The sequence below is a fragment of the Natator depressus genome, chromosome 2 (assembly GCF_965152275.1).
Source record: "Natator depressus isolate rNatDep1 chromosome 2, rNatDep2.hap1, whole genome shotgun sequence".
In the NCBI taxonomy this organism is placed as follows: Eukaryota; Metazoa; Chordata; order Testudines; family Cheloniidae; genus Natator; species Natator depressus.
The window spans coordinates 263,258,009-263,272,312 of NC_134235.1; the positions used below are offsets into that span (position 1 = coordinate 263,258,009).

General features: G+C 48.9%; 1 protein-coding gene across 1 annotated transcript; it reads left to right on the top strand.

The window, feature by feature from the left end:
• Positions 1-799: 799 nt before the first annotated feature.
• On the top strand, positions 800-3,344 carry LOC141981963 (GTPase IMAP family member 7-like). Its single transcript, XM_074943577.1, has 2 exons — positions 800-842; positions 2,293-3,344. The coding sequence occupies exons 1-2, from the start codon at positions 800-802 to the stop codon at positions 3,342-3,344; spliced, it is 1,095 nt and encodes a 364-aa protein (XP_074799678.1).
• Positions 3,345-14,304: the final 10,960 nt, after the last annotated feature.

Genomic DNA, 14,304 nt, shown 5'->3' on the forward strand with positions numbered 1-14,304 from the left:
GCTGCTAGTGCCGAGAGCTCTCCTGTCGACTTACTTACTCCAGCCTTGCGGTAGCTGTGCTTCTCCCACCAATATCTCGCCGTCTACACCAGTGCCTAGGTCAGGGTAACTTACATTGCTCGGGGGGGGGTGACTTATTCACACCTCTGAGTGACAAATGTTATGTCAACGTAAACTGTCGTGTAGACATGGTCTGGCAACCAAGGCAAATCTTGCAGTGGTTTTGTGACGTGGGAAATTGTTTTCTATGGTCCAGGACAACACCAAAAGTGGTTCACTGAAGAGCCGTCCTTACACCGGAACTGACAGTTCACACTCCCACCCAACAGAGCTGTTCTGGGCTAAAGGTTTTCTCTCTCTCAATCCCACCCCTTTGGGGGCTGCAGTAAGTCCCACAACTGCCTTGAAAAAAAACCAAATTCCCCATACCCCCTCCCAGCATTTCTCCAGATTTTGCAAACAGGGAACTTTTCCCAGGCTGCACTGCCGGTGTAACGCTGACAGACCCCAGTTGTCAATAGGCAGGATCGAACTGGGGACCTCTGAAGTTTAGTGTATGAGCCTCTACCGCAAGAGCTAAAAGCCAGTTGGCTCTTAGCTAAGGCTGGAGAGCAGACTCATTTTCTCTCTCTCTAAGTGGTCTCAGGGCCACTAGATGGGACAGAACACCACCCCCAGGAGGTGTGTGAGTTAGACCAGCTCCACAGACAATCTTGGCTTCCTGGGCGGGGTTGGAAGGATGGTCTGTGTCTGTGGCATACCCCATCCCTGCACCCGCCTAACTGGTCTGAGGACAGTCATGCCGATGTGGACACAGGTTCTGAAGCTCCTCCAGATCAAGAGTGAGGGTGTCACTTGTGGGCAGGCCAGCTGCTCCCATGCAACTTAGCTCCCTTCCTCCAATGAGCCTTCCACCAATCCTACCCCCATTTCTCCCCCATGCAGGGGCCAGGGCAGTTACTGATGACCCAGTGCAGCCCAGCACCACAGGGAGAGGGGACCCGGAAGGGGAGTTTTAGTGAAATCACAAAGGGCCATTTTCTCCATCTCCCAGGCCAGTTGCCCTTGGTGGCTGTTCTTCACCCTGCCAGGCCCACCCTCCCCAGCTGGCAGCTCCACTTACCACCTGTCAGCCAGAGCGGCTTTCCCTGGGCTGCTCGTCCATTCGGTGTCCTGGGCTGTTACCCAGCTGATGAACGGCCTCACTGGCTGAAACAGTTGGGAAGGCTCCATTTCCCCTGGTGTAACCCCCTCCCAGCTGAGTGCCAGGCAAACTCCATGCGAGGGGAAGAGCCGGGGGATGCTGTGGCCATTGCCGAGAGAGGGCTCCTCTCTGGGATCCCATTGCTCCTCTGCTGCTGTGCAGACCGGCTACCCATGGAGGTCCTAAGGGCTCCATGTCACGGAGAAAGTGGGATTTGGCTCTAAAGCCGGGCAATGCAGCTCTGGTGCATTTATTCCCCTGGATGTGTTCATCAGCTCCCCTAACTGAGAGTGACAAGAGCTGCTATCGTGGGCATGGTGCATGCTCTCCATCTACTTCTACTGTCTGTACCTCTCCTACAGTGTTTTCTTCCTGTCCTCCTCTCTTTTCCTTCACTGTTTTCCCTCCTCACTCCTGTTTTCCTTCTCCTGCTCCCCAGGCTCCACTCTTTTCCCCTTTCATCCATCTCTCCCAATTATTTGTCCCATTCCCTTTTTCCTCTTTTTTGTATTCCATTCTTTCTCTCCCTAGTCTCCTTCCTTTCTCTTTTTACCTCATCGCCCAAAAAAAATAAAGCAGGGACTGATTTGCAGAGCTGCTGAGCACCCAAAACTCCAGCTGAAGTCAGGGGGAGCTGGGCATGCTCCACTTCTCTGGGAAGTCAGGTCCAAGTTAAACTCCTTGGGCATCTTCTGCCAACTAGGGAGCCCGTTCTATAGCCTGCCCCGGGCTCTTTCTGCTGCTCCCACATTGCTGGGCTGGCTCCTGGTGACTGCGGCTCCTCTCTGTGTAGTAGAGGCTGGACAGGGAGCTAATGAGACCTGGTGGCAACACCGCACCATGGAGAGTGATTCCAAAACAGAACAGTAAGGATCCAGATCAGCATCCCTCCCAGAAACAACACCTGATCCCTGTGCTGCCCCCTCCAGCCCAAAGCCTGCTGGGTGCTTAGAACTCACTCAAATCTGAACTGAGGCCTCCAAAGGTGACAGGCTGTCAGTGCTAACCACCCACTTTGCTGCTCCGCTCCAACATGCAAAATGTTTCCACACCGATTAGCTAAGGCCTTACAATAGGTATAATTACAGAAAGGGAAATCCCCAAACACACCCATTGTTACTTTATTATCTTTACAATAACATTGTCAAACTTACTTCTTCCAGGCCCAAGAACTGCCAGCCCGTGCACTGAGACATCCGAACTACGGATTGTTCTTGTTGGTAAAACTGGATGTGGGAAAAGTGCAACAGGAAACTCCATCCTCCGGGAGAATCTGTTTGTGTCTAAAATCACAGCACAATCAGTAACAGCGACATGTAAGAAGGAGAGCAGGGCTTGGAACGGCAGGGACATTGCGGTCATTGATACTCCTGGTCTTTTTGACACAAAAATTCCTTTAAAAGAAACTATGAAAGAAATAGGGCGTTGTGTCCTAGTCTCCGCCCCAGGACCCCATGCTATAGTTCTGGTGATGCAGCTGAGTCGTTTCACTGAAGAAGAGAAAAATACAATTAAAAGAATACAAGACATTTTTGGGGAAAGAGCTGTGCAGTACATGATCTTCTTGTTCACCAGAAAAGATGACTTAGGTGACACGACTTTAGAAAAATATTTAAAAGATTTGGGTGACAAAGATCTTGAGAAGTTGATGCAAAAGTGCAAGAATCGATGCTGCGCTTTTAACAACAAAGCAGAAGGAAAGGAGAAGGAAGACCAGATTTCAGAGCTGATTGCAATGACTGATAAGATGGTGCAACAGAATGGAGGCTCACATTATACTAATGAGATGTATGAATATGCTCAGAAGAAACTTCAAGAAAAAATCGAGAAGCAGAGAAAATACTATCAGGAAGAGAGGGAAAAAAATATAAGAGAAGTGAAATCTTGGTATGATGAAAAAATTAAGAAAATAGATGAGAAATTTAAGAAAGGAGTCTTACATAATGAAAACTGTTGGAAAAAAGAGAGAGACACCCAGAGACAAGAACAGAAAAAAGCTTTAGAGAAAATAAATACTCAATACCAGGAACAGCTACGTGAACTCAGGGAAAGAGCTGCTGAGGATGTTACTCTGATAGAAGCTATTTTAGAAGCATTCTCTTCTGTATTTTCAGAAATCAAAGGCTGGTTTCCTAAATGATTGACTTACTATAATTTCTCCTTCTCTTGCCACTTTGCCACTATGATGAATGGAGTTTGTGCTTTGTAACACTTTCACCTCCTCTTTTCTTCTTCACAGAAGTTTACAGTTGTATCAGCTTCTTAGTCAGCTTTGTACTGTCATACCCTACAGCTAATGCATACAAACTATGAGTAAATGAAGCTCTGAGCATTTGGTCTTTATTAACAACGTGTGTTGCTTCCATTGAAGACTCTGGTTACAGCTCTTAGATCTCTTCTGGACTAAGAGTTGGAATAAGCTGGGGTTGATGTGTTATATTAATTGTGACTAATATTGCTGTCAATATGGTGGTAAATGTAGACCATATTTCTGTTCAGGAATCATTTACAAACATCAGAATCTGTTCATTAAAATAACCATTCATAAGTATTCACTGATCAGTTTGGATGAACAGTTCTCAGCTCATTGGTTGTTCGCAAGCAGTTCATTCAGACTAGTCAGTATTCGGTATTTGTAAGTTGTGACTGACCACCCAAGTCACATGATATTGTTTCTGCTTCTGGGGGGAAATTTTGTAAACAAGAAGATAACAAATGATCCATGATGTCAATTTTCAGACCAATAATCTGGAAATTCGTGAAACCTTCACAATGTGCAAATATTTTTTTACATTCAATTCAGTACGTCTATTCGCTAAACTCTTTGTGACTAAATGTTTTTAAAATATTCAACCAGTTCTAACTGCTGTGTAACTCCCACAGTGCTCCCACATTTACCCATGGATATAGCCTGCCTGTAATCATGTAATTAGTTCTCCTATATTTTCCTGTTTAGCTTTTGATTTGCTGTGAAATGTGATGATTTCCATGAATTATGAATGATGCTATGAAAATAAATTCTCTTATTTGTATTTAACCGTATGGCAGCACTTGGGGGTTTCGAACGTGAGGACTCTACTGCGGCGACGTCTACACTGGCAGGTGTGCAGTGCTGCGGTTACTGCGCTGCTCACAGAGCGCTGCAGGGAAAGCGCTGTTGGGTGTTCACACTGTGCTCCTTGTGACTGTGGAGCACGGCCACATGAGCAGCTCTTGCAACGCCACAGAGAGCAGGGCATTGTGGGTAGCTATCCCAGCGTGCAAGTGGCGACAGGGTGCTTAGGGAAGGGTTTGCAATGCCTTGTGGGGCAGGCACAGCGTCACATGATGCAGGTTTCCCAATCCCATTGCTCTAGGGCCCCCTACGAGACTGCCAGCTGCTTTTCAAATGAAGTGGGGAGGCGGAGAGTGTGACAGGGAGTGTGCTGTGTGTATGTGGGGGGACAGACAGTGTTTTGGGGGGCAGAGAGCATGTCAGCACGCTGTCTTGTAGCGTCAGACAGCAGCGGGGGAAGGAGGAAACTCCAACATCAGCCCTCCCCCCACACACACACGCACGGATGGACACCTGCCTCTGCAGCAGGAGCATTCCACAGGAATGGTTTGCTTTGTGTCCCGGAGCAGGTAAGCATGCCGGCTGTCAGAAACGGAGCTTTGAAAGGGGATATCCACACGCCTGCAGCGGAGTTCAAAACAATGACCAGAGAGGCCACTTGACTTCAAGGGATTCTGGGATGTTTCTGGAGGCCAGTCACAGCGCAGTAATGTAACACATAGTCTACACTGACGCCCCAGCGCTGTAGCCACGGTGCAGAAAGCTCTACGCCCCTTGTTGAGGCGGATTACCTAGAGCGCAGCAACTGTGGAGTTAGTGCGCATGAAGTGCCTTGCCAATGTGGACAGGTCGGGAGTTACAGAGCTGGGAGCTGATTTACTGGCTGCAACTTGCCAGTGTAGACACAATCTAAGCTTAATGCTGAATTTTTGGACACATTAACTCAGATATAATTTGTTGTAGAGCAGTGATTGCCCCCTTATAGTTAAAATTAATATTTGCTTTCCTTTATAAATGAGTGAAGGGATTCTCCCTTCTACTACAGCCCCTGGACACGTTTGTGGGAGTTCACAGAGTCATAAAGTCCTCTTTGGGTGGCTCAAGGAGAATTCTTCTTTGAGTATTTGTCCACACAGACCCCAGTGTAGTATGTCCACCTCCTGTGCACAAGCCCAGAATCTTCTGACTAGCTCTGTCCATTGGGGTTGTGCGTACACCTGGAGCACCCGTGAGGAAAAATTAGTGGGTGTTTAGCACCCACCAGCAGCCAAGCTCCCCTCCCCCCAGCTCGCATGCTGGCGGCTTACTGGCGGCCCTGCTGACCAACTCATCCCCCTCCATCCCAGCACTTCCTCCCCACTGTTTGGCGGTGCTCAGGATGCTCCGGGAGGGATGGGGAGGAGTGGGGATGCGGTGCGCTCGGGGTAGGAGGGAGGGAAGAGGTGGGGCAGGGACTTGGGAAAGGGGTGGAATGAGGGTGGGTGGGGGCGGAGCAGGGGTGGGAAGAGGCAGGGCAGGGACTTGGGGAAGGGGTGTGTAGTGGTGCGCCGACTCACCCAGCAGCGCCTCCTGATGGCTGTCTGGGAATTAGCTCACTTGCCTTCGGAGCGCTCTCTGCAGGCCGGTGTCCGCTGGCCCCGTGTCCCTCCCAGACCCTGGTGCCCTTTTTCCTGGGGTGCTGCTCCCTGGCAACCTCCACACTCTGCCTCTGGGTCTCCCCTTCCTGGGGAACCCCCAACCCTCTAATCCCACCTTTCCTCAGTCTGCAGCTACTGCCAGTCAGCAACGAGCCCCCGCTCCCTGGGGCAGACTGCAGGGTAAGAGCCAATCATCATAGGCAAGGGGGGTTCGGACCAGCTGCCTTTGCCTAACCCCCAGTACCCTCCTTAGGCCTCCCTTCGGGCCTGCAGCCTGGGAGATCGCCAGGCCTGAGCTGAGCTGAGCTGAGCTGCCCTTGCCCTTGCCCTTGCCCTTGCCCTTGCCCTTGCCCTTGCCCTTGCCCTTGCCCTTGCCCTTGCCCTTGCCCTTGCCCTTGCCCTTGCCCTTGCCCTTGCCCTTGCCCTTGCCCCTTCAGGCAGCCAAGCCCTGCTCCCTCCCAGCCTGGAGAGAGACTTCCTAAGCGCCTGGCTCACAGCCCTTTTATAAGGGCCAGTTGGGCCCTAATTGACCCAGCCACAGCTGTGGCTGCTACACATTCAGCTGCTTTCACTGCTGCAGCCCTCTGCTAGAGTAGCCGGAGTGGGGTGATCACCTGGCTACAGGGAGGAATGAGGGTGGGGGCGGAGCAGGGGTGGGAAGAGGTGGGGCAGGGACTTGGGGAAGGGGTAGAATGAGGGCAGGGTGGGGGCGGAGTAGGGGTGGGAGGAGGAAGGGCGGGGAGGTGGGGAAGGGGTGTGTCATAAAAATAAAGGGAAGGGTAAAACCCCTTTAAAATCCCTCCTGGCCAGAGGAAAAATCCTCTCACCTGTAAAGGGTTAAGAAGGTAAAGGTAACCTCGCTGGCACCTGACCAAAATGACCAATGAGGAGACAAGATATTTTCAAAAGCTGGGAGGAGGGAGAAAAACAAAGGGTCTGTGTCTGTCTGTATGATGCTTTTGCCGGGGACAGAACAGGAATGGAGTTTTGGAACTTAGTAAGTAATCTAGCTAGGTATGTGTTAGATTATGATTTCTTTAGATGGCTGAGAGAAGAGCTGTGCTGAATAGAATGACTATCCCTGTCTGTGTGTCTTTTTTGTAACTTAAGGTTTTGCCTAGAGGGATTCTCTATGTTTTGAATCCAGTTACCCTGTAAGGTATTCACCATCCTGATTTTACAGAGATGATTCTTTTTTACTTCTATTAAAAGTCTTCTTGTAAGGAAACTGAATGCTTTTTCATTGTACTAAGATCCAAGGGTTTGGGTCTGTGGTCAACTATGTAAATTGGTGAGGATTTTTACCAAACCTTCCCCAGGAAGTGGGGTGCAAGGGTTGGGAGAATTTTGGGGGGAAAGACGTGTCCAAACCACATTTCCCAGTAAACCCAGATAAAGTTTGGTGGTGGAAGTGGAAATCCAAGGGTAAAATAATTTTGTACCTTGGGATTGGGCCAAAAGAAATCTGATGAGGTTCAATAAGGATAAGTGCAGGGTCCTACACTTAGGACGGAAGAACCCAATGCACCGCTACATACTAGGGACCGAATGGCTAGGCAGCAGTTCTGCGGAAAAGGACCTAGGGGTGACAGTGGACGAGAAGCTGGATATGAGTCAGCAGTGTGCCCTTGTTGCCAAGAAGGCCAATGGCATTTTGGGATGTATAAGTAGGGGCATAGCGAGCAGATCGAGGGACGTGATCGTTCCCCTCTATTCGACACTGGTGAGGCCTCATCTGGAGTACTGTGTCCAGTTTTGGGCCCCACACTACAAGAAGGATGTGGATAAATTGGAGAAAGTCCAGCGAAGGGCAACAAAAATGATTAGGGGTCTAGAGCACATGACTTATGAGGAGAGGCTGAGGGAGCTGGGATTGTTTAGTCTGCAGAAGAGAAGAATGAGGCGGGATTTGATAGCTGCTTTCAACTACCTGAAAGGGGGTTCCAAAGAGGATGGCTCTAGACTGTTCTCAATGGTAGCAGATGACAGAACGAGGAGTAATGGTCTCAAGTTGCAATGGGGGAGGTTTAGATTGGATATTAGGAATAACTTTTTCACTAAGAGGGTGGTGAAACACTGGAATGCGTTACCTAGGGAGGTGGTAGAATCTCCTTCCTTAGAGGTTTTTAAGGTCAGGCTTGACAAAGCCCTGGCTGGGATGATTTAACTGGGAATTGGTCCTGCTTCGAGCAGGGGGTTGGACTGGATGACCTTCTGGGGTCCCTTCCAACCCTGATATTCTATGATTCTATGAATGTATATGTGGTCACTATTCGGCACTGGTGAGGCCACACCTGCAATATTGTGTCCAGTTTTGGTCCCCCCACTACAGAAGGGATGTGGACAAATTGGAGAGAGTCCAGTGGAGGGGAATGAAAATGATTAGGGGGCTGTGGCACATGACTTATGAGGAGAGGCTGAGGGAATTGGGGTTATTTATCTTGCAGAAGAGAAGAGTGAGAGGGGATTTAATAGAAGCCTTCAACTACCTGAAAGGGGGTTCCAAAGAGGATGGAGCTAGACTGTTCTCAGTGGTGGCAGATGACAGAACAAAAAGCAACGGTCTCAAGTTGCAGTGGGGGAGGTCCAGGTTGGATATTAGGAAACACTATTTCCCTAGGAGGGTGGTGAAGCACTGGAATGGGTTACCTAGGGAGGTGGTGGAATCTCCATCCTGAGAGGATTTTAAGGCCCAGCTTTACAAAGCCCTGGCTGGGATGATTTAGTTGGCGTTGGTCCTGCTTTGAGCAGGGGGTTGGACTAGATGACCTCCTGAGTTCTCTTCGAACCCTAATATTCTAAGATTCTATGAGTACCTTTGGTCTTTATGTGCTCCTAGAGACTCTAAATTTGAAGCAAGTAACTGAAGTGACTTTCACGCTGTTAGATTTGAAAATGTAGCCACCAGAGCCAAACCCACACCACATTACAAAATTTATTTTAAATCTAATAAAAGGCTACATGGGGTAGGTGTCACTCTATTCACAGATGATTGTGCTATGAGGATTAGGAGCAGGAATATTCAGGTGGCAGAAAAGAGAATCAACGATGTGTTACAAGAGGATAATGGCATAGAGAGTACATTTCTAAAGTTTGCGGACGATACCAAGCTGGGGGGTGTTGCAAATGTTTTGGAGGATAGGACTAAAATTCAAAATGATCTGGACAAACTGGAGAAATGGTCTGCGGTAAATAGGATGAAATTCAATAAGGACAAATGCAAAGTACTCCACTTAGAAAGGAACAATCAGATGCACACACACAAAATGGAAAATGACTGCCTTGGAAGGAGTACCGAGGAAAGGGATCTGGGGGTCACAGTGGATCACAAGCTAAATATGAGTCAACAGAGTAACACTGTTGCAAAAAAAGCAAACATCATTCTGGGATGTATTAGTGGGAGTGTTGTAAGCAAGACACGAGAAGTAATTCTTCCGCTCTACTCCACACTGATTAGGCCTCAACTGGAGTATTGTGTCCAGTTCTCGGAGCCATATTTCAGGAAAGATGTGGACAAATTGGAGAGAGTCCAGAGAAGAGCAGCAAGGATGATTAGGGATCTGGAAAAAATGACCTATGAGGGAAGATTGAAAGAATTGGATTTGTTTAGTCTGGAAAAGAGAAGACAGAGAGGGGACACGTTAACCATTTACAAGTACCTAAAAGGTTGTTACAAGGAGGAGGAAGAAAAATTGTTCTCCTTAACCTCTGAGGATAGGACAAGAAGCAATGTGCTTAAATTGCAGCAAGGGAGGTTTAGGTTGGACATTAGGAAAAACTTCTTAACTGTCAGGGTGGTTTAGCACTGGAATAAATTGCCCAGGGAGGTTGTGGAATCTCCATAATTGGAGATTTTTAAGAGCAGGTTAGACAGACACCTGTCAGGGATGGTCTAGATGGGACAGGTCCTGCCATGAATGCAGGGGACTGGACTTGATGACCTCTTGAGGTCCTTTCAAGTTCTATGATTCTATGAAATTGTACAGGACCAAAAGCCACAATATATAATATTGCCTGCCTTAAGCTCACACAGAAACAAGAAGGTGTCAATCCGCTTAGGCAGCCAGGAGGGGATATTAACATTAAGATGTTAATCGGGCTTAATGAGCCTCATTTGCTTTAGATCTGGGAATCAAGGCCAAGCACACTGACTATTCCCTCAGGGCAACAATTGCAAATATCAGGAAACTGCACCAACTCACCCTGGCAGGTGGATATCCGGGACATCGGAGAACTGGGACCCCCAGAATGGATTTAAAAACATAGGGCAGTGAATGTACAATATCAGTGTTTGATTAATTTTCATAATATCCCTGCCCAACTAGGTGAATATATATATTGCAAAGCCTCTGGGTAAAATTAAATTTTAAAATAATTGCCACAGAGTCTGATATGCAAAAATCAAGAAGGCATCCATTAAACAGACTGCATATGGTAAAAATGGATCATAAAGAACAAGTTGTTATATCGCCAATATGATCTCTAAAGCAAATTGAGCTGGACTTTATGGATTAAATGTGTCCAATGTCATACCTCAATGCGCCCCATATGTACAAACACTCCATAAAGAGTGGGCAACATGGTTAAAATGATGGTACACTGAAAAATCCATAAAGAAAAGAACCCCAAGGGGTGTATTAGAGACTGTTTTGGGTGGAACTGGATTAGGAGTTGGAATACCGGATGCTACTAACATAGAAGTAATGGCAAACAACCTACGTTAGGTTACAGCTGAAATACAAGAATTGAGAGAGCCCATCAGTGCATCCTTATCGAAGGTAGGAACGGGGCAGCAATTATTTTCCAGAATACTGCCAGTGTGGCAACAGCAAGGTGAAAAGGATTTGTTATTGTTAGCGAGGACTATGGAATCAAGACACGAAAATGTGTCTCTAGCATGAGCCTGTACACAGGCCCAGGAAATAAGTCAGCAATTGGTCATTCAAATAATCCAGGAAGACAAGCAAGGAAATTTGCCTTTGGAAATAAAAAAGTTGTGGGAAAATGTCACAGAAGGGGAGAGACAACTAATGGCGTGGCAGAAATGGGTAAATTTTACCCTAAATAAAGATCAGTTGGTTCTACAAGCATATGTAGTAACCGTACAGCCCAGCCCACTATTGATATATATCCAGTGGTACCTATGGGAAGCCAGCTAACAAAACATGTGGTTATGTATTCCACTGCTCATCATTCCTGGGCATATAAAGAAAACCAACAATGGAAAACCATTGACATGTTTCAGTGTCGGGCCCACGAAAATGTGGGATATGTGTGTGAGGATCAAAAGCTATAAGAAAGAGATGAATGTTTCCATGATAAAGACAAAGGATTCCAAAGATGTATGTTTAATATATTCACTGAACAAAAGTCAGCTATTGTATATGCAGGAAGGGGATGTGTTTGTGTTAGAAGTCATTGTCCAATGGTAGTAGTAGAAGTAATTGGTTACGGTACAGCTAAACAGGACTCAAGTTTCACTGTATAAACTGGGGTCCAAGAAGAAGACCAGCAAGGGGAAAGGAAGAAACAGACGAATAATAAGAAGAAATGACCTGGAAGAAGAATTCACCCCTCAACATACGGCCTAAGACCAGAGCTGGCAAGAATCCTCTGCACGACCTTGATGTGCAGCAACCAGAACCCAGACGAGACTGACCTCCCCTGGCCAACAGGGAAAGTCCCCCTGCATGATCAGGATTGGTGAGCATGGCATTATGTGCGTAGCGTATGTATTCTGCTTGCTTGGTAATTGTTAATAAATAGAGTAAGGATATTACTGTGTAAGGTTCTTTCACTGGTAAAAGGTCTTGCAAACCCGCAGTAAGTTATGCCCTGAGCCCTAGAAACGCGCAAAGTTGGGTGCCCCTAGAGTGTGTGAGTGGCAGAATTTGTGTGGGTAACAGATGATGGTGTAGCAGTGTTCACTTGTAACCCACACACCTCCTGGGGGTGGTGTTCTGTCCCATCTAGTGGCACTGAGACCACTTAGAGCTAGAGATCAAATGAGACTGCTCTACAGTCTCAGCTAAGCGCCAGTTGGCTTTTAGCTCCTGCAGTAGATGCCCCAGGTTCAATCCCGCCTCACGACGACCAGGGTCTGTCGGTGTTACACATTCACCTCTCACGAGCGCCTCCTGTCACTGGGTGCTAACCTGCATTGCCTCTCTCTCTCTCTCCTCGCAGTGCGCACTGTCGGCGGCTGCACTTGTCGGCTGGGTCTCCAGTGGCTCAGCCCTCTGGCAGAGTCACACGCAGTCTAAACACATTGAAGGGTAAAAGGTCCAACAGGGCCTTGTTACTGTGCCTGTGCCCTTGTTACTCTCTCTGGGCTCAGTCCTCAGGGACTTCGGAGCTAGATTTAAGTCTGCGCCTGCCCTGGTACAGAGCAGTGCCCCAGGCCTTTCTCCCTGGAGACTCTTTGCTTTATAGGTTCCCATTGCCCCAGCTCTCCAGCCCGCTCACTCCTTCAAGTTCAGTTCCCTTCTGGGGTAACAAAGTCCACCTAATGGTTGGGCCTCTTCAGGGTTTTCAGTACCATCTCTGGGCCTGTTTAATTACAGCCATTTGCTTGTGCTCCAAAACAAAACTTTCCCCCTGCTCAGGGCTTTGGCCACTTTGCCAGAGGCTGTTGGGGAACCCAGGCCTGCCCACTACTCCGGGTCCCAACCCAGAGACATTACTAATAACTGCCACATGCTGCTTCCTTTACTAGCTGCTGGGACTGCATTCCCGGGGCTGTCCCATCATCTTCACCTGCTATCTTAGGGCAGTGGTCCCAAACTGTGGGATGCACCCCCTAAGGGGGCACAGAGGAACGTTTGTGGGTGTGTGATGGGGCCCAGACCAGCCCCCATGGGAGCAGAGATGGAGCACCACCCAGTCCCGCTCAGGCCCCAGCTCCGCTGGCTCTGGCTCTGGCTCTGGCCCCAGCCCAACCCCCAACAAGGCCCCGCCTTCGGCTCCTGGCTCCCGACCTTGACTGCAGCCCAACCATGGCCCGGCCCCAACCCTATTCCCGCCACAGCTTCTATTCCTGGCTTCTGGCCATGGCTCCTGGCCCCGGCCACAGCTCCACTCCTGGCTGCGGACCCAGCTACAGCTCCGGCCCTGGCCTTGGCCCCTGAGACTTTGCCCCAGCTCCTGCGGTGATGCAGGTGATTACATTGCAGGTAAGGGGGGGAATCAACATAAAAAGTTTGGGAACCACTGCCTTAGGGTTACGGTCCTTGGGTTCTCTGTCTCTTCCCTGTTTGTGCACAGTTTCTCCCATGCCTTCTTGCCTGCGAAACACACACAACGCATTATCAGCCTGTGGAACTCCTTGCCAGAGGATGTTGTGAAGGCCAAGACTATAACAGGGTTCAAACGGGAACTAGATAAATTCATGGAGGATAGGTCCATCAATGGCTATTAGCCAGGATGGGCAGGGATGGTGTCCCTAGCCTCGGTTTGCCAGAAGCTGGGAATGAGCAACAGGGGATAGATCACTTGATGATTCCTTGTTCTGCTCATTCCCTTTGGGTCACCTGGCATTGGCCACTGTCAGCAGACAGGACACTGGGCTAGATGGACCATTGGTCTGACCCAGTCTGGCTGTTCTTATGTTGAGACTCCCTCTGTCTTATCCCTTCTGGTCCCAGCCAGGAACTGACCTGTTCAGGCCCAGCTGCTCCTTTTAACTGAGCCTGCTGGGCTCTGATAGGCTGCAGGAAAGTAGCCTTTCTAGGCAGGCCAGGAGGACCCACCTTCACTGCTCCTTTCCTGGGACAGGGTGTGGTAGGACCATGAGGCCTCCAGCAGGGGGTCTCAAAGGGCCTGGTACACCCATCACAGATGGTCTAGGCTTGATCCTGCTGCAGTGTGGGGGTATAGACATGATAACCTCTTACAGTTGCCTTGCCACCCGTTTGGTTTCCACCCAGACAGTCCGGGTTTGGCTTGTGTGTCCAGATGCCTTTGACAAGCGCAGATGTCTGGTATTTTTTAATGTTGGGGGGAAGAGGCAGAGGAGGGGCTGGGCCTTGGGGGGAAGAGGTGGAGAAGGAGGTTGGGCCTCGAGGAAGAGGTGGAGAGGGGCAGAGCCTACCGGGTCTGCTCACCAGCTATTAGAAAGGTGGCAAACCTATGACCTCTCGAGATTCCTTCCAGCCCCACATTTCTATTATTCTATGGCCACGTTCAAGACAGGGCGTATCAATGATAACACAGTGAGCATAAATAAGATTCTGCCACTCACCCCCCATCCACCCAACCTGCACAAGGGACTATGTTTGCTGGCTGCCTCCACCCTCTGCTGGCTCTCTTGTTTTCCCTCGCGCCCAGTATTCCCCTCAGCTCACTTTTCTCCTCTTTGTGCCTCTGCTCAGGGGTTTATGCTCCAGGGTCACCTGTGGGCAGATTTACAG